General features: G+C 41.0%; 1 protein-coding gene across 3 annotated transcripts in view; it reads right to left on the bottom strand.

The window, feature by feature from the left end:
* LOC135710656 (apolipoprotein D-like) overlaps positions 1-25,558 on the bottom strand; it is a 58,884-nt gene that overhangs the window by 10,474 nt on the left and 22,852 nt on the right. For all 3 annotated transcript variants that reach the window (XM_065233297.1, XM_065233296.1, XM_065233295.1), the window contains 3 exons: positions 23,823-23,971; positions 23,685-23,757; positions 9,773-9,902 (listed from right to left, as the gene is read on the bottom strand). In XM_065233297.1, the coding sequence (XP_065089369.1) occupies positions 9,773-9,902; positions 23,685-23,757; positions 23,823-23,971 (352 nt within the window). The remainder of the gene's footprint in view (positions 1-9,772; positions 9,903-23,684; positions 23,758-23,822; positions 23,972-25,558) is intronic.

Genomic DNA, 25,558 nt, shown 5'->3' with positions numbered 1-25,558 from the left:
GCTTCGTCAATAGTAATCACTGATCTATTTGGAAAAATCTCGAACTGCCGAAATCAGTAAAATAATTTAACGAACTTTACGACATTCACATTTTACTTTGCCGAAAATACTTAAAATATCTGAAACTTGAACTTGAAAAATCAAGCGTTTTACTATTTTTCTTCACTCTAGAAAAACGAGCATAACGTTGCACTACATTCCATGTCGGTGAAAAGTAAAGCTTATGCTTATGAGTTTCAAATCCATTTCAAGTAATACTTATAATTTGACCGATTTTCATTTATCATATGACGATCATATACAAGTTACCAACTTATCAGCATTGTAAATGTATCAGATATTCGTATAGAATTTACCTGACACATTTTCAATTATATCGTTTTCATTGGATTTTCGTAAATTTATGAGACTTCCACTTAACAGGACTGTGCAGGAAACGAGCAGGACTACGTTCATTCAAGGTTCAGAAAGCATCAACCCGCAATAACGACATAATAGGACAGCTAGAACGCAGGCACGTAAGCTGTACACACAAATGTTGACAAAACCACACTGCTGTATCATGGACGATGAAACATACGTAAAAGCGGACTTCAATCAAATTCCAGGAAACCTGCGACTGCGAAAGACAAGTTCGATGTTTCAGCCAGTGTCGAATTTTGATTTCTTCGTAACAACTACAACGCTTAATGGCCAAGTATACAAATTTTTTTGCCGAGGTTCATACAGCCGAGTAGTTCTGAAATTTAATTTGCTGAGATTCAGTAAAACAATTGCCGAGACTCAGCTAACAAGTAAGATTTTGCTGAGATATCAGCTAACAAATAGATATTTTGCAGAGATATCAGCAAAAGTAAATGCCGAGGTAATCGGCTGTTGGAGATTTTACCGAGCTAGATTAAGTGTGTACATGAATGAGTGCCTTAAGAAACGACTGCTTCCGTTTCTCAAATCACGCAACGTTCTTGCATTTTTTTGGCAAGATCAAGACTCTGTCACTACTCCAAAGACGTTATGGAGTGATACAAGACGAATGGGGTCAATTTTGTTCCGAAGGATCTAAATGTACAAAACACACCGGAGTTTCCGATCGAAAGATACTGGGCTATAATGAAGCACGAACTCCGTAAGCACGAAATCCTAAAGTTGTCACTATGGAGCAGGAAATATTGAAATCATGGTTGAAAGCAGAAAAAAATGTCGATTTAACCGTTGTACAAAACCGTATGGGTGGAATTAACAAGAAAGTTCGGGCATTTGGATTTGGTGAAGAAATAGAATGAAATAAAGATACGGAAAACTAGCTTACATTCCCTGAAAATTTCGTGACAATCGATTGAGAGACTTATTTTTAGCGAATACTTCTAAGTGTTTATAAACGCTTCTACATGAAAATAGGCGATTTTTTTTTTCAACCGTTAAATGTATGAACGAAGATACACAATGAAGAGTTACGTCTGTTGTCTGTGGTCGAAATCTCGGCTCGCCAAGACATCTCTAACGGGTATCGCGGGTTGTTGTCCTCGGGCTCTGAGAGATGTGGATAACTCAGATCTGGCAACACGGCTTAGGGTACATGACCAAACAACATGCTCGACATCGTGATAACCACTGCCACATATACATAAATTGCTACCTGAAAGCCCAATTCGATAGAAGTGCGAGTCTAACGAACAGTGATTGCCTAAGCCTTGACATAACGCGTATAATGTCGCGGCTCATGTTCACCCAACAAACAATTTGTGCTGATTAAAGGCTGAGTAGGAAATTTTTTAGCTAAAGAAGCATATTTTTGCATGAATAAGCTCTTATTCTGCTTCCAATGTTTGTTGGGCAACCCTTTGAACCATGGTTTGTTCGACACCTGTGGGCGAATAGAATATAACCATCTTCCCAAATCACCATCATTCCATTTTTGTTGCCAACTTATGAGGACTTGCCGACGAGTAATGGAGAAAAGATCGTTGAAGGCTATTTGTCGCTCAAAAATATCGCCTTCCATAGCGCCCACCTTAGCCAACGAGTCCGCTTTCTCTTTACCCGGAATTGAACAATGAGATCGGACCCAAGCTAAGGTGATTGTATAGGAGCAGTTAGATAAAACACTCAGTTTAGATCGTATTTCAGAGTTGCGACCTATCACAATCACCATCATCAAACAGCTGATGGTAGTAACGCTTTGTACATTCCTATCAATGTGGTCGTCGAAGCTCTCTCCATGACCATCCATCAAGTTGACGAAAGAAGTAAAAAGCAACTGGTGAATCTCGTCTTCTTCCATCACCGATCTGGTCATTCCTGACAATCACGACACTCATCTGTGCTCGTTTTGAAGCAGTTGCTGCTTTGCTTGCTTATCTGAGTGTGTTGGCGAGTGAGCCCAACAGCTTCCGTTTAATGTTGCCTGCTTTGTTTGTAACTCACACACTCGCGCCTGCCGAGACGAACTTGGAATGCGAAGGCATTGTTTTCATTTTCTTCTGTCGTTTCGCTTTTTCTCATGATCGTACTGCAGAAGTCTTCACTGTTTTCGTTGTGCTTTTCATTATCAGCAGCGAGTGTAACGATTTGCTTGTGAGCAGCGACCATTACTGGTGATTGTTGTTTGCCATGGCTCTAACTCTCACTGCGTGACAAAACGATCTGTAAGCGATAGTCGGTTGATGCGAAGACGAGTGACACGTGAGTGTCATGATATTTTGCATCACTGTTGTATTTCAGGCAGGAAATACAAGGAGTGCTTCATCGGCCTCATTGAACGAATAGCCTCCAATGAGCTAAGACTATCCGTAAAAATGAAATAATGGTCAGAAAGTAGTGAGGCAATCCGCTCTACTGTGCAAAATATAGCTGCGAGTTCCGCAACGTTAAGAGTGTACCGTTTAAAATCCGCACACACAAAATTCATTCTCAAAATACGAGTTTTGATCCGATTATCACCAATTTTCCAGGGAGTAAAAAGAAACAATTAAAGTTTATTTTGGCATCATTCATTTAATTTATTTCTGTTTCGAATCTTGTTGAGAGGAGCGTGGATTTTCCATTCGTGGCCGGTAATTTAGATGAATCTACAGCTGTTCTTAATAACGCTTTGAAAACGTGTACCAATCAACTAGTTGAGCAAAAGTTAGTTTCTTTGAAAAACTCGAACAGCTGGTACAATTTGAATCTTTTGCGTCTTAAACAGAAAAGGGACAAATGGTACAAAAAGTTTTGTATATCAAATAATGACAATCATTGGAATAGGTACACAATTGCGCGTAATAAGTATTCACAGTCGATAAAGAAAACTCGTTGTGAATATGTTCAAAGGAAGATTGATCAGCATCAAAACAACAGCAAAGAGTTAGTAATTGCAAACCGCGGTCCATAACTATTAATGGCACATTAGAACAGTTAGAACAAGTAATTGCAGCTATGTTTAATGATTATTTTGTAGACAGTGTTTTATTGATTAATCAATCCATTGAATTGGTCGATGAACCTGACGAAATAAAATAGCCAGTAATAGTAGTTGTAGATTTGAAATTTTTCACCCAATTACATTAGATGAACTTAGAGTTATTTGATTTTCATTAGGAAAATCGGCTGAAGTAGATAATGTTAATGATAGAGTTATTCAAGAGTTATTCAATTCGATGCCTAGACATATAAAACGTTCAGCAACACTTACAGTATTTAAAAGACACTGCATTTCACACGTTAAAACTGTCTTTTATCCATTGTTTTTTTTTATGAATTGACAAACTATGTATCTTGACGAAGTTATCTCTAACGGATTATTTTATATGGATAGCTGTCACAACGTTTTTTTTAAATAATTATTGTAGCACTGTACCAACTATTTCTGTTCGCCACGATGGTGATGATGGATTTTTAATATTTGATTTAATTTAAGATTAATTTAAAAAAAAGTAGTCTACAAAGGTTTGAGCCTCGCGGCGTATTACGGATATAGAGGACTGAATTTAACATTTGATAAAAAAAAAAATGCAATTTTGAAGCTTATTTGGAAGATACCTTGAGTTAGTAATAAGTTTTCTGGCAAATATTGGGGGTTCGTGAGCATTCCTGACATTGCTGAAAATTATGATAACATCAGATTGCGGGGTTGCTAGTGTTATAAGATGCTTTGTTGATTGTTGATTAACTCTTGATTGCTTGTAATACTTACGAATATTTTAGGTGGACAAAAAGGCGAACTAAGAGGTGGACGCCAGAGCTTTTCCACATTTATATCCCTGTGAAGCAACTGTAAACTCTAGAGGGAATTTATATCGGTAACTGTAACCAGTTCGATTTTGTTTGCAAACCTGGTTAAATTGTCATATTTAATTATCTTACAGATAAATTGTCCAGCTCAAACCTTTGTAGGGGTAAGAGGTGGGACCATCATCATCATAATCGTCAGTTTTTTTATGCATATTAACCCATACTTTCTTGCGGTAACGAAAGGTGTACTCCGCTTTCCGTAAGTACAAATCGTTTGCCAAATTAAGAACTTCTTGGCGAACTTCGACATCTTCTGTGTCCGGAGGTTCTCGGGAACATCACAATTATGCTTGACAGTCACATACAGGTTGCCTGGAATCTGGTTGGAGTCCGCCTTCACATATGTCTCGTCATCCATTACGCAGCAGTGTGGTTTCGTTAACTTCTGGTCGTAGAATTTCCGGGCACGGCTTTTTGCGACCGTATTCTGTTTTTCGTCATGGTTTGGGGACATCTAAACCTTAACGTACGTAGTCAAGCTCGAGTTTTTGGTATAATATATAAGGCTTGAAAGCAATCACGATTGATGAATGAAGAAGGACCAACCTCCAGCGTCATGTATCCATAGTACAAACAGAGTTGCCTCTGTGGTACAAACTCATGAATCTTGTTTGAGGATTTCGGTCGAGCAGTTTCTCAAACTTTTCTATTAGCAATGGATTCACTGCTTCACAACGGATGAGAAACCTGAAAGTCAGTTCAGCGAAACGATCTGTTAGGGGAAGGACACCCGCGAGTACCTCAAGACTCATCGTATGAGTCTAGTGCATACAGCCTAGCGCAATACGAAGGCAACGGTTTTGGATACGTTGCAGCTTAAGGATGTGTGTTTTTGCTGCAGATTGGAAGCAAAAGCTGCCGTACTCTAAAACCGAAAGGATGGTTGTTCGGTACAACCTGATCAGGTCTTCCGGGCTCCCCACCAAGTTCCGGTAATTGTACGAAGAAAATGAATCCTTTGCTGGCATTTTTGTTTCAGATAGGGTTAACTACCCCATTACCTTTCCGTACATACCGTAAGATTTGATAAAGAGAAACAAATTGTTGAGATATTGTTAAATGCTTCTTGACACCAAACTCGGCCTACGGATTCTAAACTCGGCATTGAAACGCCATTGAAGCGCCAATGAATTCGGAAGATAAAAATTAATTCGGTCAGGGCGCTTCATTTGTATTTAAGAATATTGGGTACAAACATTCATATCACGCGTTCTTATTGACTTCGTTCGGTAGCATTTGAACTAAAGTATCGTACCAAACGCAAAAATGGGCGCTTAGGACAAAGTAGTTCCTACCCTACGCAATATGTTTTTTTTTTCCTTGATTTGTTTTCCGTCGATCTTGTTTTCCGTCGATCTTGTTTTCCGTGCTGAGCATCAATGCTACCGACACCAGGAAGGCAGCTCCCACACCTGAACCCTACCTATCGACCCATAAACAAATAACCTGGGGGCCAACCGCTTTACTTCCGTGGCGTGATCAGAGATATTATGCCTTAGAACATCCCGGCAGCGCCGACTGGGATTGAACCCAGGCCTGCTGGGGTAAGAGGTAATCACGCTTACCACTACACCACCGGCGCCACTGAATATGTTTTCCCCATGTGTATTTGGAATCGAACCAGACACCTATATACTTAAAAGAAATACTTTGAGTGATTGTTCTACCCATTAGCTCAAGCTGTAACTGTGCAGGATGATGCTTCCTAGAAAAAACTACCAACTCAATTTTCTTCGGAGAGAATTCGATACCTAACTTCATAGCCCAAATAGACAAATTGTTCAAGGTATCTTGCAATGGTCCTTGCAGGTCCGGTGCACTTGGCCCTATAACAGACACAACGCCGTCATCTGTAAGCTGCCTTAGCGAGCAATTTTTATCAAGACAACCATCGATGTCCTTTACATAAAAATTATAAAGAAGAGGGCTTAAGCATATGCCCTGGGGGAGACCCATGTAACTAATTCGTGAAGTTGTCGAGTTTCCATGAGAAAAACTCATATATTTCTCAGACAACAAATAGCTCAAGAAATTGTTCATAACTGGTAAAAGCCCACTTGTGTAGAGTTTGTCCGAACCGACGTCGATACAAACGAAATCAAAAGCCCCTTAATGTCTAAGAAAACTGAACCCATTTGCTGATTTCGAGCATAGGCCAGTTGAATTTCGGTAGAAAGCAACACAAAGCAGTCATTCGTTCCTTTGCCCCTCCGAAATCCAAATTGCGTATCTGAAAGTGAACCATTCGTCTCGACCCACTTGTCTAGACGAAGAAGAATCATTTTCTCCAACAATTTCCGTATGCAGGATAGCAAGTTGAACTTGATTCTATCCATTCCCAGAGCTGAATTGTTACATGAGAGGAGCGCAAGTGAGAATTCCAGCATCTAAAACGGGGAATCTATTTAGTTACTACTCGATGGTCGATCACGAACGTTGATTTGAACCGACACCGAATCCGGGAAAACTTTCCGCGCGAAGCTGAACATCCATCTGTCTGAGTACTCCTTGACTTAAAAGTTTTTTCGAGGTGGGTATGCAGCTCAAAATCCCCGACCTTACCGTGTTTGCGGAAGCGTTTAAACGCGGCGGACTTCTCGCTGTTCGCGTCGGTGCAATCCTTATCCCACCACGGAGTGAGAGATCGTTTGCGAACGGAAACACCCGGAACGCGTTTCGTCTGTGCTTGAAGAGCGCAGACAACGATAAGCCACGATAAAAAGGAGTACTCATCCGGCGGAGGAAGTATCTCAACCGATTCCATACCACCGAGAACCGTGGCCGCACATTTTTGCCAGTCAATCTTTTTCGTGAGGTCGTAAGCGATGTCAACCGAGCGAGTGGAAGATGAACCATTGGTAATAGAAACTTTGATTGACAAGTGGTCACTACCGTAGGGAGCTTGGATTACTTTCCACGAGCAATACAACGATAGTGAAATGGAACAAAGTGAGAGGTCTAATCTGCTTACTTTTGCTGGAGGTTTGGCTACTCGTGTTACTTCCCCAGTGTTTAGAATTGTCATATTGAAGCTATCGCAAAGATTGTATATCAGCGTTGAGCGATTGTCATCGTACAGTTCCTCCCAGCCTGTACCGTGGGAGTTAAAATCTTCTAGTTTAGTTTAGGTAAAACTGAGCAGATATCTGAGAAACCTTGGCGAGAAATCGCAGTTTTCGGAGGAAGATATACTATAGGCATATAGATAGGCAATACTGAGGCTTTTACCTCGAACATTCACCTGACAGGCGACAACTACAATGCCTGTTACGGAAGGTAGATCGATTCTATAAAAGGAATGGAGTTTGTTGATCCCGAGAAGCACCTCTCCATACAAATCTGCTCGATCAAGGCGAATAATGTTAAAATCGTGGAAAGGGAGATCGGTTTCTGAGGAAAGTCATGTTTCACAAAGAACAAATGAATCACAAAGTGAGGTGTGAACTAAAATTTCGAATGCGTCTCAGTCTCACTGCAGAATTGAGATCATATCCCCGACCTCACTTAGAACATTATCCATCAAAGGATAGGGTCGATGCAAGAAAAGACCACCTGGAAGTTAGTTGCTTCAAAGAGTTTTCACAATTGGATGCACTAAATTAAAAATGTTCCGCGTTGAGTCAGAGACATTGTATATATTGAAGATGCTATCCACAATTCCAGAAAACGTGAACATGGGATCATGTTCCTGCTGGTTTTTCAGCTGTTCTTCTGACTGAAAAACTGGGATATCTGGGATTTTAGATGATCCCTGAAGTGGCGGAAAGTCCTTGTTAAAATTACAAGGCTTAAACCTCGGTGGTGGGGGTTTTGGTACATTTCCGCTACCTCTTAAATTTGTCAAGGTTGGACAGCTTAGGTTTTTCTCCCTGCTGTTTGTACTTCGGACAATCACTCAGAACATTCGGAGTATCCTTGCAGTAAACACATTTTGGGGCAGCACGACAAGGGCCCTCCGTATGTTCCTCGCCACATTGATCGCAGCGCGGTTTGTTGGAACAAAAGTCTGCAGTGTGACCAAGTTGCTTGCATTTCAAGCATATTACCCTCGGTATAAACAAACGTACAGGTAGTCGAACCTTCCCAATTGTGACGTAGTGTGGTAACGCCGATCCTGAAAAGGTTACACGGAACGAGTCTGAAAAGGAGCATGTTTTTGTCGTGTATATGAGTGACACTGACTGCAATTTCGTGCCTATGAGTGACACTGACTGTAATGCAACTTGCAGGAAATCTTCACGAGTCAGACTCGCTTCGATGACCACTCCTTCAATTTCACAACTGGAGACGTAGACTCGATATTTTATTGAAAAACGCTCGCAGGCAACAATCCGGTTTGCCTGTTTTCGGTCATCACCGGTAACGCGCATTTTTTGGCGTCACCCGGTTATGGCCGAAAAGGGGAAATGGTCTTTTCCGGCAAATAGTCTTTTCGGGGAAATTGTTCATTCCGAGATATGATTTTCCGGGTAACGGGTTGCCGGGTAATTGTTTTCCGGGAAATGTCATACAATTCAAAAAAATCTATGGAATCTACATAAAAACTCCGGAGTGATTTGATATTTGGGCGTAATTGCATTTGTAAACAAACACGTCAATCGCTGATTTCTCGCGAATAAAAGCTCAATCTCGAAAACAAATAACACTCTGAGGTAGAGGAATGATTCCTCTATCATTTGGTATGTATCGATTATAAGATTGAGCTTTTATTCAAGAGAAATCGGCAATTGACGTGTTTGTTTACAAAAGCAATTACGCCCATATCTCAAATCACTCCGGAACTATGTTTAATCAGAGTATTGGGAAAAATGCAAGGAACATATGCGGAAAAGTTTGAAAAGTTCGTAGAAAAACTACTGTTAACTTGGATTTCTCCAAGCACTAAACTCAGTCAAAATTCAATAAAAACATATTTAATAGTCACACTCTTGTGACAAAGTTAGTAGATAGTACAATATCCTATACTATGCAAGTTGTTACAGCAGTTTTCGTGGTTGTAGTCTCGAGACACAATTATTATAAACCAGAAATTTACCATAAATCTCACTTGAGGCACTTCTAAATCATCACCGATTTTGCTGATCATTTGCACAGAAACTCAACTTAATATGAGAAACAGTAATCTTGATTGACCAGGATGATCATTTATTTAAAATTAAAAAGGTTTAATCTCCAGGGTTAAACATGTTTGCATTCAATCAAATGTGACACAGACGCAGACATATTTCTTCCATAAAAGCACTACAGAGCAGTGAGAGTTGAATTGTATAGGATAAGCGGTTCAAGATAGGTCATCTACTTGATTTATTTATATTTCTGTTTGTCAACACTAACAGGCTATTGTAACCCCTGTTGATATTGACAAAACAAATAAATTATTAAACGTTCTGTATAATATCTTGCCTCGTGTCCCATTTTGGTCCACCTTACCCTATTCATTCTTTACTTATATGTACAAACAAATAGTGCTAAGAGTTATTCAATGTATGTTGTTTCTTACCTGCATGTACAGCAACAAAACTGGAACACGACCAGAGAATAGCAAAGTCATCGTAGTTTGTATAAAGCACCTGGTATTTTCCAGCACCTGGCAAATATCTAGCAACAGCGCTTGGCAACCTAGATTTTAACTGAAAATAAAATTGAAAATTGATGATTCATAAACGCACACAAACGGACAAAACATTGGAACTCAGTAGCGAGTAAATGACTAATGTTGAGTCAAACTATTTTCGACTTGCTTTTTTTTAACTAGTTCATTTATTTGGAAGGCTCAATTGCGTTAGCTTTACGGAGCCGATAGTTCATTGTTCTTTGTTTTTAACAAAATTCTCTTAATTCTATGTCTAGTAGGAGTTGGGCCGAATACTCGCAGCTTACTCGAGGATAGAGAGGTACATTGTCGAAGGATAGGATCAGGGTAGGAGCTTGGGGGTAAGGTTTCGTTGTCTCATCAGAGCGTTGTCGCCAGTATGAACGGTAGTGCGGTTCTAGTTTCGTCTGGGGTTCGACCGGCTATGGTGACCAGTGGGCGACGATGAGACTCATCGAGACTGGGGGGACAAGACAAACAAAAACTATTAAAGAGAGACAGAAGGCAAGACCATATGTAAAGCGTCCGTCTAGCGTACTGGGAGGTGTGGGTTCGATTCCCACCTGTAGACAGTGGAGTTTTTCACTTTTCTCGCAACATCTCCCAAACATATGGTCTTGCGTTCTGGTATCGTTTTCAAGAAGTTGTTTTTGATGTTACATATATGATTCAATTGCTTCAAATGAAAAGAGGTTTTTGTAATCATTTTGAAACTTATGGTAGTTTTTTTTGGAATGTGTAACATTAGAGCATGTCACATTAAATTAAAATATATCCATTATTGTCATTGTTTGTAAGATGGGAGCTAGAACTAGAAATTTTTAAAATATTTAAAATAAACTCGCCTATTTGAGCGCCGTCCGCTACCAAAACTGCTCAAGTAGACAACTAGCACCCCTTCTCAAGGGTTGGCAAACGTGTGTGGGAAGGAAGCTCAGTCCTCCCATTGCGAGCGAGGGAGAAGATAAATAGCCTCTCAATCGATTGATGAGGTCTCTTTTGCGGAAAACCTTGTGATAGTACGGACGCGCGGAATTATTAAGTCGAGTGTTAGAGAAGAGAAAAGAAAAATTACGGATTTTTGCCTTTGCGTGTGTGACACCTAGTGTGGCGAGTGAAACAGGCTGTTAACTAGGGCAGAAGAACCAAAACCCAGTCTCGGTAGTGCGTGATTCTGGTGTTCTGACGAAGTGTCCCGAAACCTGCACACGGCGTACGTGTTAATTGCCGCCGAGCTGGTCTCCAATCCCCGCCGTTTAATACATGCGTTCTCGACTGCCTGGGATTGGTGGTTCGCGAGTGTTCGTCGGTTATGTGGTAGCTGAAGCAGTGAAGAATTGCTTCCTTCGTGCTCCTGAAACCGGACCAGAACCGGCCGTTAGAACGGTCCACATTAGTGCGCGAGTGGATGAAGTGAAATTTCGAACCTACGTCCGAAAAGTGCACCGCAACCCATAAACATGAAAACGCGTGCCCACAGGATTCTTACGGAGAATACCTACCGCTAGTGCCTCGACGACTGCGATGACGCTGAGAGCTACGAGCGACGGCGCAGGCCCAACGTAACCTCTCAATCGACAGAGCAGGCAGCGGCAGCCCCTGAGGAAAAAGGTAAATTGTATTCTACCTTCATAATGTTATAAATGATTTTTAAGTTGCAAGAGGACGTTCTAAGATATCTCTTTTGTAATGTTTGCATCAACAAGGTGTTTAAGGCTCAAGATACCGTCACTCAATTCGGATTCTTCTTGGTTTTGAAATATTCTTCAATCATCATCATTAATATTCACATACATTCACACACAAGCCATTCGAAAATTTAAAGCAAGTATTTCATTATTTTACATCGTATATTTTCTGGGTAAAACACCATCACTGCATTGACTTTTTTTCCTCTGTTCGGGACCTAACACCACTGCGACCAGTAATTTGATCTATTGAAGTAGGGCAGAGAACTACTTCGGCCTAATCGCCCATTTTCGGCCTATCGAGCAGAAAACTTCAAATAAATCCATGATTTCAGAGTTAGTCAATTCAATTGTGCGTTTGGTACGATACTCAAGTTAATAAGCTACGGAACGAAGTCAATGAGAACGCGTGATATGAAGGTTTGCACCCATTATTCGCAAAAACAAAAGAAGCGCTCCAACCGAATCAATTTTTTTCTTCATCCGATAGGGTTTTTGGTCTAATTTCTGTCCTAGCAAGCACATCCCGCGCTTTACATCAAAACAAAAAAGGGAATATTTTGTCAAAAATGTCTTCTAAATGTATTCACTTTCCCATACGTACCGTTGGATTTGATAAAGAGTCACAAGTTGTTGAGATATTGTTTAAAATCTAATAATACTTCTTGATTCTAAATTTGTTCTAAGAGTTTCAATTCCGTCCAAACGCATTGAAATGCCATTAGATTTTCTTCGTCCTACGAATAAACGTAGAAAAAGGGGATTCGCTAGGAGCGCTTCTTTTGTTTTGAGAACAATGAGCGTAAATTTTCATACAATGCGCTTTAATAGGATTCATGTTGTAGCTAATGAACTAGCGCATCAGAACAAACCTCTTATTGTTTTGTACATGGTGAAATCACTGATATTATTGATCTTTTCTGATCGATAGAACGGAAATTGGCGATTACGACGAAGTAGTGCTCTACCATAGGCCGAAGTGAATTCATTGGCGTTTCAATGGCGTTTTAATGGCGTTTCAATGGCATTTCAATGCGTTAGGCCGAGTTTAGAATCCGTAGGCCGAGTTTGGCATCAAGAAGCAGTGTTAGACTTTTTACAATATCTCAAAGATTGGTTTCTCTTTATCAAATCTTACGGTACATATGGAAAGGTAAATAAAGGGTGTCCACGATGAAATTGCCACACTATGAAATTGCTCTAACTTTTTAACCGTTGGGTAGAATTTAATGAAAATTTGGGTGGATTTAGTTCATAGTGCATTATTTACATCCTGCAAGTTTTAAAGTCCTGTGATCAAAACTCGCGGAAATGGAGTCGAAAGAACAGCTCGTGCGTGATAAAATCTTGCGCATTCATCACGAGAACAAGGATCTCTCGCATCGTTCCATCGCTAAAACGTTGGGAATCGCGAATTCCACGGTGTCGCGAGTGATTAAGCGGTTCGAGGAACGGTTGACCACCGATCGGAAGCCCAGAAGTGAAGGAAAAAGTATTCCGTACAACACCAAAAACCACAACCGCGTAGTTGGGGCCTTCAACCGAAATCCGAACGCCTCCGTTAGGGATGTGGCTAAGAAGCTGCACCTAAGCCGAAGTTTTGTCCAGAAGGCCAAAACTAAGGCTGGGCTTCGAACGTTCAAGGTACAAAAGGCCCCTAATCGCGACGAGAAGCAGAACAAGTCCGCCAAAACCCGTGCCAGGAAGTTGTACCTCAACATGCTGACGAAAGTTGAATGCTGCATCATGGTCGACGAAACATATGTGAAGGCCGACTTCAAACAGATCCCCGGCAACCTGTTTTTCACGGCCAAGGATAAGTTCAGCGTTCCGGAGCATGTCCGCACTCAGAAGATGTCCAAATTTGCGAAGAAATTCCTGGTTTGGCAAGCCATCTGCACGTGCGGGAAGCGGAGTGCACCTTTCGTGACCCAGGACACGATGAACGGACAGGTGTACATAAAAGAGTGCCTCCAGAAGCGGCTGCTTCCTCTCCTGAAGGCCCACAACGTCCCAACAATCTTCTGGCCGGATTTGGCCTCATGCCACTACTCCAAGGACGTGCTGAAGTGGTATGCGGACAATAAGGTCAATTTCGTGCCGAAAATGTTCAACCCTCCCAACACTCCGAAGCTCCGCCCCATCGAGAAGTACTGGGCGATTATGAAGCAGCACCTTCTTAAACGACCTAAGGTAGTGAAGACAGTCGAGGAACTGAAGAAAGTATGGGTTTACATGCAAAAAACGGTTGATTCACAGGTTGTGCAGAATCTTATGGCCGGGGTTAAGGCCAAGGTGCGGGCATTTGCGTATGGACTGTAAATAAAATACGAGTAAAATGGTAAAATGAAGTTTAATAGTTATTTCTCAATCCCTGAAAATTTGATGGCAATCGGATGAAAACTCGAATTTTGCGAATCAATTTTGTGTGTGGCAATTTCATCGTGGACACCCTTTAAATTTGGAATCCATCAGTAATAATAACATTCCGTTTTGTGCTCAACTACGCTTGATTAAGAAAGACTAAGTGCGGGTTGTGCTTAATAGGCCGGAAATGGGGTAGTTAACCCTATATACCGTGTCCTTAGTTTAGTGCATTTCGTATTACTCCATCACTATTGAGAAATGTCGAAGTATTCGATTTTTTTACAGTTGTCATTCTCGCATTTATCGCAAGGATCCGACTCTAATTGAAAGGTTCCGCTATTTATACCCTTCGGAGTGTTGAAACACCCTCCAAAGGCGTGCCCCTTTGTCAGTCAAAACTGGATTCCTTAGCAACAAAATTAAGGAATGACACCGATAATGACCATGCACCAGAACCCTAGTCTTAACCACTTCAAACTAGGGAACAACGAATAGAAGATTAGGAATCACATAGGTGAAGACTAACTAACTCATTTTTTCCTTGTTTCAAGATCGTCCTCGGTGGACAAAGCCGAGTCTTGTCACTATCAACAAGGCATAAAAAGTAACAAGGACTAAGATGTGTTCCTTGGATTACTGAAAAATCCTGTTCTCCTAGTTTTAAGTAGTCAGGACTAGGAATCGGTACGTTGATAGAGGAAATGCTTCACCAAACCTGAGCGTCTGCTCACCATGGAGGTGCGGCTCAAAACGGCGTCTGTTCTCCATGTTAGGAGCGGCTGATCACCGTCCTAGTGCCAGCGTGGGACTCTAAACAGAGCTGTGCACGATGGTCCCCCGGCGAGACAGGGGGTTGGGGCAGGCCCAAAAAGCCGCCCTGGAAAAAAAAACAAAGTTGCAAATACCGAAGAAAGAAATACGGATCGGAACAATCGGCACGGACCTACGCGACGAAATAAGGACTACGATTGGAAACTCGGAACATGGAACTGCAAATCGCTCGGCTTCCCGGGTTGCGATAGGTTAATCTATGACGAACTTCAACCACGCAACTTCGAAGTCGTAGCACTGCAGGAACTTTGCTGGACGGGACAAAAGGTATGGAAAAGCGGGCATCGAGCGGCTACTTTCTACCAGAGCTGTGGCACCACCAACGAGCTGGGAACCGGCTTTGTAGTGCTGGGTAAGATGCGCCAACGCGTGATTGGTTGGCAGCCGATCAACGCGAGGATGTGCAAGTTGAGGATTAAGGGCCGTTTCTTCAACTACAGCATCATCAACGTGCACTGCCCACACGAAGGGAGACCCGACGACGAGAAAGAAGCGTTCTATGCGCAGCTGGAGCAGGTGTACGACGGCTGTTCGCAACGGGACGTCAAAATCGTCATCGGCGACATGAACGCTCAGGTAGGACGGGAGGCAATGTATAGACCGGCAATCGGGCCAAACAGCCTGCATGCCGTATCGAACGACAACGGCCAACGATGCGTGAACTTTGCAGCCTCCCGGGGTATGGTAGTTCGAAGTACCTTTTTCCCCCGCAAGGATATCCACAAAGCCACCTGGAGATCACCTGACCAACACACAGAAAACCAAATCGATCACGTTCTAATCGACGGGAAATTCTTCTCCGACATTATCAACGTCCGCACGTACCGCAGTGCGAACATAGATTCGGACCACTACCTAGTTGCAGTATGCATGCGCTCAAAACTCTCGACGGTGCATAACACACGTCGAAGTCGAACGCCACGACCCAACATTGAGCAACTACGGGACACCGGAGTTGCCCAGGACTACGCGCAGCAGCTGGAAGTTGCACTACCCACGGAAGAGCAGCTTGGCGCAGCTTCTCTTGAAGATGGCTGGAGGGACATCCGTTCAGCCATAGGTAGTACTGCTGTAGCGGCACTAGGTACTGCAATCCCGGACCGAAGAAATGACTGGTTTGACGGCGAATGCAAACTGTTAGTAGAGGAGAAGAATGCAGCACGGGCGAGAATGCTGCAACACCGCACGAGATTGAATGTGGAGCGATACAGACAAGCGCGGAACAGACAAAACTCGGTTTTCCGAAGGAAGAAGCGTCAGCAGGAAGATCGAGATCGCGAGGCGATGGAAAATCTGTACCGCGTAAACGACACACGGAAGTTCTACGAGAAGCTAAATAGTTCGCGCAAAGGCTACGTGCCGCAAGCCGATATGTGCAAGGACTTGGACGGTAACCTTCTCACGAACGAGTGTGAGGTGATTGAGAGGTGGAAGCAGTACTATGACGAGCACCTCAACGGTGAAGCAGCAGAAAACGAAGGTGGCACGGCAACAGACCTTGGAGCACGCGCAGAAGACGACAGGCTACCGGCCCCTGATCTTCAAGAAGTTGAGGAGGAGATCGGTCGGCTGAAGAACAACAAAGCAACTGGTGTAGATCAACTACCAAGTGAGCTATTGAAATACGGTGGTGAAGCACTGGCTAGAGCGCTGCACTGGGTAATTGCCAAGATTTGGGAGGAGGAGATATTACCGGAGGAGTGGATGGAAGGTGTCGTATGCCCAATCTACAAAAAGGGCGACAAGTTGGATTGCTGCAACTACCGCGCGATCACACTGCTGAGCGCCGCCTACAAGGTACTCTCCCAAATTCTATGCCGCCGTCTGTCACCATATGCAAGAGAGTTCGTGGGGCAATACCAGGCGGGATTCATGGGTGCCCGCGCTACCACGGACCAAATTTTCGCGATTCGGCAGGTTCTGCAGAAATGCCGCGAATACAACGTGCCCACACATCATTTGTTCATCGATTTCAAATCCGCATACGACACAATCGATCGAGATCAGCTATGGCAGATTATGCACGAGTACGGATTTCCGGATAAACTGACGCGATTGGTCAAGGCGACGATGGATCGAGTGACGTGCGTTGTTCGAGTATCGGGGACACTCTCGAGTCCCTTTGAATCTCGAAGGGGGTTACGGCAGGGTGATGGACTTTCGTGTCTGCTGTTCAACATCGCGTTAGAAGGTGTGATCAGAAGAGCTGGGATAGACACGAGTGGCACGATATTCAGGAAGTCCATCCAGCTCCTTGGTTTCGCCGATGACATTGACATTATGGCACGGAACTTTGAGATGATGGCGGAAACGTACATCAGACTGAAGGCTGAAGCTAGACGGATTGGACTTGCCATCAACGCATCAAAGACAAAATATATGAAAGCAAGAGGTTCTAGGGAAGACAATGTTAGCCTCCCACCCCGAGTTCAGATTGACGGTGACGAAATCGAGGTGGTCGATGAGTTCGTGTATTTGGGCTCACTGGTGACCGCCGAAAATGATACCAGCAGAGAAATTCAAAGACGCATTATGGCAGGGAATCGTGCCTACTTTGGACTCCGGAGGACGCTCCGGTCGAATAAAATTCGCCGCCGCACGAAGTTGACTGTCTACAAGACGCTGATTAGACCGGTGGTCCTTTACGGCCACGAGACCTGGACTATGCTCGTGGAGGACCAACGCGCCCTTGGTGTTTTCGAACGGAAGGTGTTGCGTACCATCTACGGTGGAGTGAGAATTTTTTGGCACGGCGACGCCCGCTACCAACGAATTTTACGAATACTCATAGAAAGTGATGATTTAGGAATACAATAAGAAGAGCAAAAGCAAATCGAGTGATGGATAGTTGCCTCTTAAGGCCACGGCCAGAGTAGACGCGACACGCGACGCAACTCACGCAAGAAATAATAATGAATAATAAAATTCTTTTGAATTGGTCGCGTTGCGTCGTGAATTGCGTCTACCCTGGGCGTACCCTAAGAATGTAAGAGGTGTCTTTAGACATTTGATGATTTTTTATGCCTTTGAAGTAGCAGGCGGGTGCAAAGGATAACTATTGAACTCAGGATTGAACTAAACGTAGTGACAGACTTTGGTGACGAAACTGCTATTGCAATTTTTAAGTGTACCACATGGCAACACTACTACTGGATTGTACCAACAATCAATACGAAACTATCGATTTTAAATTGGCTCACTACTTGACTAGCCTATTGGTCCCAAGTACATCTATAAGCGTACTCCATTAGACTGATGCAAAATTTGAAATTTCCGCTCCACAGTGCTCAAACGGTTCCAAATTGGGTTCTGAATAGCCTCCAAAAATTTGAACTCATTTAGTGAGAAACTGACATGGCACAAACCATTTGAAGTTATGGGAATTACTATGAAGAAAGCATAATTTCGATTCATATCTAATTCAAAATTCACCAGTTAACTCTACTTTTAAAAATGATAGCTGAGCTTTTCCCAGCTACAACTTTGTTCAAGACCACTTTTCGATCAAATGTAAGGAACAAAAGTTATTAATGATTCAAGTCACTGATGTCTTATGATTATGCTCAATCAACTGTTCAGCAGGCAACATTGGTGTTTATGGCGCGTAGAATAGAGAACAAAAATCATGGCTACTATGTCACACTGCAGAATACAGTGTGCCCACAATACAGCTGCTTAATCTTGCCATAAGATTATCAATCTCTTAAACAATTAATAACTATTTAATTTGACGTTTGGCTGAAAAACGATCTTCAGTAAAGTTGTAGCTGATAAAAATTCCCTTAAGAATAGCAATAGACTTTGTTAACAATACAATATGTAAAAAGTCTAGAAGACAATGAACAAAAAAAATTTGTTTTCCCATAGTAATTTCCATATAAACTTCAAATTGTTTATGCCAAGTCAGTTTCTCTCTAAATGAGTTTAAACATTCGGAGGCTAATCAGGACCCGATGTGAAACCGTTTGAACACTGTGGAGCGAAAATTTCAAATTTTGCATCAGTCTTACTAGACCCATTCTATTCGAAATCCTAGTACTACACAATTTTTGCCATGAAAGTTTGACAGATAAAATGAGGGATTCGTGGCTTTTCCTATGTTTCGAGGGGTGCATCGATTAGCTTGGGACCGAAGATAGTACCAGAGCTGAGCCAAAAAGTTGAGCACTTTTCTTCGGGACCTACTAGTCTTAGAGTTACCTCTATGATTGTACCACATGGCAACACTAAATGTACTGGAATGTTTTGGTTCTATATCTTTCACTCTACTCAAAACTTAAATGCTTCAAAAATGACACAATGATACACTCTTTGCACACTGTCAAAGATCATTGCACACAAAATCAACTTTGTTCAAATCAAACCAAAAATACAAGCCCATCTGGTGGCTGATGGCACAAGCTTCTAAGAAAATTCTATTTCAGCGAACGACATTATTTTAATTGGATTCTTCGCCAGTTAGTCGTCTGTCACTTCGTTTGTGTTCCTCCCATTTTTTTTAGTTTGATCTGCAACAGCAGAACGTATAGGGTGTATAGGGGCAAATCAAAGTTGGCGCTCGTGGAGAATAGAAGAACTATAAAAGTGATGATGGTTTCAAAATTTTCCACGGGGAAGTATACGAGTGCAATCTTAAAATGCTTTTATTTTGCAAATGGAACATTTTATTTAAATCTGGTTGCTGCTACAGTGGTAGAAAAGCTCAAATCTATGTGTACACCTAAAAATCTGAAAAGAAATGAATTTTTCTATATTATTTGTCTATTGAGTAGTCCTTAAGTTTTCTACTAACATAGCACCAACCAGATTTAAATAAAATGTTCCATTTGCAAAATAAAAGCATTTTAAGATTGCACTCGTATACTTCCCCGTGGAAAATTTTGAAACCATCATCACTTTTATAGTTCTTCTATTCTCCACGAGTACCAACTTTGATTTGCCAATAGAGTCTTGCAGATTTTTTGAATAATTTTCATGTAGAAGTGACTACTGATAACCTTTGAATATGTTTGAAGGTTGAACTGTAACAACAATACACGCCTTGTCAGGCGTCTTTAGAAATTCGATGATTTTTTTTATGTCTTTGAAGTAGCAGGATGGCGTTAGGATGACTACAGATTTCCTCCCAAATTATGGGAGCTTGAACTTTAACAGCATGGCGTTGAGGTTTCTATAGAAATTTGGTGATTTTTTGGATCACTTTGAAGCCGCAGGTTCACTATAAATAGAGGAAATGGCTCTAATGTTGGCCTATGGATCTAAGATTGGGCCCATCGTTAAAAATCTGCTATTTATCAATTTTAACTAGATGAACGCGTCATTGGGACGGTACTAATGGATATTTTCGGTCACTATTAGCAAAGACTTGGGCTGCACACTACTTATGAGAGATGACGAACAAAATGGTTTCAATAAAAAAAAAACTATACATGGTAAGATCATTCTAAAATGTTGATATCAAGGTAAGTGACTGTTATTGATGAATCATTATATAAAACATATAAATTACAATATACATTTAAATACATATACAAAAAGGGAAGGGAGGGTCCAACAGGGCAACCGATTGAAGCAATTTGGATAGGGAGAGTGGGATTGCCAACTTCCTTTTGCATACATTTCGTGGATAGAGGACGGGCTATTCTCCACACTCATGGGGCATCCTTCAGGATGAGGGCTTATTCCATTGCGAATTATATGATCTTGGTTGCTGGAAGGTGATACTTATTCTGTTCCCGGTGGGTTTCGTGTGGGTGTTTCTGCTTACGGGTCCACCCCTCCGTTTTTGGCCCTTCATACAGCGCCAAGCTGAATATGATTTGTCAGTGGGACTTGATCAAGCCGTCCAGATTGGATTGCCCATTGCTATGTGCAGGTGCCTTGCTACATAAGTGGTAGTCTCAATCATCATCATCATCATCATCATCATCATCATCATCATCATCATCATCATCATCAAATTAGGGGCAATTAGGCCGACATTACATCCATTTCCCTTATAATAATAAAATTTGGGACCTTGATCTGCAACAACAGGGTGTTATAGATGTCAAAAGAAACTTGATAACTTTTAAGTAGCAAGATGAGTTTAAGGTGATGCTCTAAGGAAGCCTTAGCGTGAAACTTTAAAGGCACAAATGTCAGCTTCCACAAAACATACAAATTTGAAATTGCTACTCTCTGTTTTTAGTAGCACAGCAAACAAGGAGTAGCAATTTCAAATTTGTATGTTTTGTGGCAGCTGACATTTGTGTCTTTAAAGTTTCACGCTAAGGCTTCCTAAGGATGACAACAATCAATTTAAAAATTATGGTAGTTTGAACTGCAACAGCAGGGCGTTTAAAGTGTCTATAAAAACTTGTTGATTTTTTGAATGATTTTTTGATCTCTTTTAAAATTTTCGGGAGGTTAACCTGCAACAAAAAGTAATTTGATGATTTTTGGATGACTACTTCAAATAGGAGGGCGTAAAGGTTGACTATTGAACTTATACCAATAGTTTGGGAAGTAGATCTGCAAAAAATGGGCGTTTGTTTGATGTGTTTTTAAAATATAAATTTTAATTTTATTTGTTCCAAATTCAAAATAATTAACATTTCATTTTAATTTAGCAGCTACTACAATAACTTACCAGCCTTAATTTTTATGATATATATTTAAGTGTTTTGCATTGGTCCTGCCTTGGCAATTCAGTATTTTAAACAGGTTTTTCAAACCTGCATGTCAGTATAACAATTGACATCTTCAAACTAAAAACTAAAATTAAATCCTATCTATACAGCGGCGCCGGTGGCGTAGTGGTAAGCGTGATTACCTCTCACCCCAGCAGGCCTGGGTTCAATTCCAATTTTGGAAGCGTTGCTGCAAATAACAAGTACACTTCTTCCTTTAGCAGAGATGCCTGTGTAATCGGCGAACAAACATTTGTGGCAACCCTGAGGCAAATCAGGGAGGTCCGAAGTGAAAATGTCATTCATAACATTTGATAACGGCACAAAAGCATTTGTAAACTAACTTTCTAAAGCCCTTTAAACGTGAACAAAAGTACGCCCACGCAAACCAATACCACTTTCGGAAAGGTGATAGTTGCTCCTATCCGATGATGTTGTTGGTTTGCGTGGGCGTACTTTGGTTCGCGTGCAAAGGGCCTTAGAAAGTTTGTTTACAAATGCTTTTGTGCCATTATCAAATGTTATGCCTGATGTTATACAATATAGGCCCAAGAATGCTACCCTGAGAAACTTCTGCTCTAACAGGTAGGGGGCTGTCCATAAACTACGTAGACAGGTTAGGGGGGAGGGAGTGTTGAGACTTATTCACGGCCCATACAAATTAAAAAAAAATGTATGGCCAATTGACTACGCAGGGGGAGGGGGGGTCAATAATCCTAAAAATCTGTCTACGTAGTCAATGAACAGCCCCTAGTCGTTCAGATTTGGAAATATGATAATTTACCTGCAGAGTTCTGTTAGTTAAATAATTTTGAACTAATTTCATAATATAGAGGGTAAAGTTAAACTTTTTCAATTTTGCAATCAAACCTTCATGCCAAACACTATCGAATGCTTTTTCTATGTCTAAAAGAGCAACTCCAGTTGAGCAGCCTTCAGATTTGTTTGAACGAATTAAGTTGGTAACTCTTAAGAGTTGATGAGTAGTTGAATGCCCATGGAGAAATCCAAACTGCTCATCTGCAAAAATTGAGTTCGTATTGCTGTGAAGTATCATTCTATTTAAAATGGGTTTGGAGCTCGGGTCTATTTTCGAAACATTATTTTCAAAAGTTTTGTTCCTCAGTGCAGAGAATCTCTTTTTAATTAGTTTTGAAAATCCCGCGAGATAACTTTCATGGCAGGATCGCGTGTTCTTTGATATTTCCTCATTCGGACATTTTTCAGACGGATCAAGAGCTGAAGATCGTCGCTATTATAATTGAATTTAATTTAACCTCGCATTTTGGTACTGAGGCAGCTCTCGCTTCAACTTTAGAAGTAGTCCGAGATTCAAGAGCATAATTAACATCATATTGCAAAGGAATGTTTGGAATAATGTTCGATATTGCTCCCAATCAGCTTTATGGTAATTGAAAGTAGAGCTGTTGGGATTAGAAATTATTTCTTTGGCATTCGCAAAACTCGAACACCGCTCAGGAATCCTGGGAAGTAGTGCTTCCATTTCTCATGTCGACTGGAAATCACTGTCCCGTACTTTGCCATGTGGTTCATAACAGTGGCTTGTGGCCATGCCAGAGGAAGGTCATGCACTCGATCAGTCACTGCTTCACAATCCGCATATACCGGGATTTTGAACTCACTCTTCGCACAGAGAAACGCGTGTTTATAGTTGTGCGCCTTTTCATAGTGCAAGGCAACTTCATTGTCTATCATCTCAATAAAACACAATTTTGGAGGTTATGAAACTGAATGCATCTAACGTCCGAATACTGAATTTAATATTATTGTTCTCGAAGAATTTTTACACTTTTACCGCATTGGGACGAACTGGAAGGACACTGAAGTCAACATCAAGTGTGTTTTTACGAACTACACTCATTTTCGCTACAATATTTCACCATGTTAAGCAGAGCAGAAAGAGCACACGTCCGATGAGTACGAGTAATGGCTGTCGAATGGTCGGGTTATGTTAACCGGTATGTATTTTTTTCAGATGATTAGCCATACGCAGCATGAGAACTTACCAACGATGTGGTTTACAAAAAATCAACTGTCAAAAGCTGTGGTTTAAGGACGATGCTCATCTTGCCCCATATGGGTATCTTCCCCCAGTTTGGATGCGATACGACAAATTTGAGTGATAGTAATAAATGAATCGAGGATTTCGAGACACTAACAATATTTAAATTGAAAGGCAAATACATGTACCAATACTGAAATGCTACGTTTGCTTGATTATAATATAAGCTTGGTACAAACCTGCACTGACATAATAGACGATTTTTCACTCTCGGTAATTGCTTCTCCTATGCTTACTGATGGGTTTCCAGTCCTATGGAATAGTGGCTAAGAGTAATAATTTTTACCGATATTTCATTGATGCTGCTCACTACTTACCATCGGTTGACTGTTTTAATAGCAATTTCCAATTGTGGTCGACCATCAGAATCACGTACCGTGGTATCGTCGAAAGTTAGTGTTGTGCAGCCGGCAGCTATTTCAGGAAGATAAAATGATCTTTCCACTTCATACCATTTGCCAAGAAACTGAAATTATAAAGTTGGTTCATTTAATTATATACTAGAAATACGTTAACACCCTAATACAAATAAACCATACCCGAAAAATAACTTTAATGATAAAGCTGTTCCACAAATGGTTTCAATGATGCCCTACATTTTACTATACTGGTTTTTATACTTTCATCACTGAGCGTTGTTTTTTGTCTGAGCTTAAAATTGAGAATGCGTTACGAAAATGTATAGATATTTTTTATGAGATTACAATGCTTGACGATAAATAAGAACAGTAGTTGCATTTTTTGCTTCTGAATATTTGGCTCCCGTTTGACAGTTTAAACTGGCTCCCAAGTGACAAGCACATTGAGTGAGTCCACAGTCCATAGTAGGTATTACAGAACTGCATTTCAAACACCATCGACTAGAAGCTTACGTCGAAGCAAGACTTGGGTTTATGAACATCGATAGAACTGTTTCTGCATATTGATGGTATAAGAGTAAATTGGGTGAGCATTTATTTTGCCAGTGAAGGCGGGGTAACCCCTTATCTAATCCCCCATCCCTCTCCAACTAGAGAGTGTGGTAAAAGAAATGCTCGTTACCGTCAACCGTCAACTAAAATTGACCTTTGCTCGCTTTCTACTTTCTATATACAGTTTTCACACTGCCGTACTCTATCGGAACTATCAATTTATACTTTCGTCTCCTCATCTATCTTACATTAAGTCTCCAACTTTGTAACCAAAATTTAAACCTTAAATATCTTTTTGAAACCATTCACGGACAGAAAAATTGTTTGCATTGAACCAAAAAAAAAACTTTAGTTGTATTTAAACAAACAATTCCGGTTGAAATTAAATTGAATACTTATTCATATAAATTCAAAGAAAGATTCTTTTTGTTTTAATAAGCCACTTTTCAACTGCAACTATAGTAAAAATAACAATATTCTTTTATTAAGCCAACAATAGGTCGTATGAATAAAAGCGTTCACTTTACTTTTCCCGTAAGAAAAGCATGGGAATGTAAAGTAAACTCTTTTTATTCATACAGCCTATAGTAAGTTTTAATTTACCATTTTTTTTTGTGTCCGTTCCCCGGGTGTAACGCATGAATGCAAAAAATACCAACCATTCCCTCGTTTTCACCCGGACAAAAATGTAAACAATAACACAAAACTGTTTTCGCTTGATTTCAACTCTTTTCCGCGTTTCACAATATTTAATTGTTTTAAACTGTGAATTTCGGGAAATACTGATTATATTTCCGAAAATATTGAGACTTCAGGTAAGTAAAGGGTGTACCGTTTAAAATCCACACACACTCAAATTGCTCTAACTTTTGATCCGTTGGGTAAAATCAATTGAAATTTTGCGTAGACATATTTTAATGTGTATTATTGACACTCTGTTAGTTGATTTCATCAGGTGCGCAAAAGTTTTCAAAATGGCGACGAAAGAACAGTGCGTGCGCAAAAAAGTTTTGCTCGAGTACTTTGAAAATAAAGATCTGTCGCATCGTGCCATCGGAAAAAAAAGTTGGGAATCGCGCATTCCTCGGTGTCTGGTATCATAGAACGGTTCGAAAAACGTATGAATGTTTATCGGAAGCGAA

This window comes from Ochlerotatus camptorhynchus, unplaced genomic scaffold (assembly GCF_037179485.1).
Source record: "Ochlerotatus camptorhynchus isolate MF236.1 unplaced genomic scaffold, CSIRO-AGI_Acam_v1.1 ptg000396l, whole genome shotgun sequence".
Lineage (NCBI taxonomy): Eukaryota > Metazoa > Arthropoda > Insecta > Diptera > Culicidae > Ochlerotatus > Ochlerotatus camptorhynchus.
The sequence above is the reverse complement of the archived record's forward strand: the minus strand, read 5'-3'. Positions and strand labels throughout refer to the sequence as shown.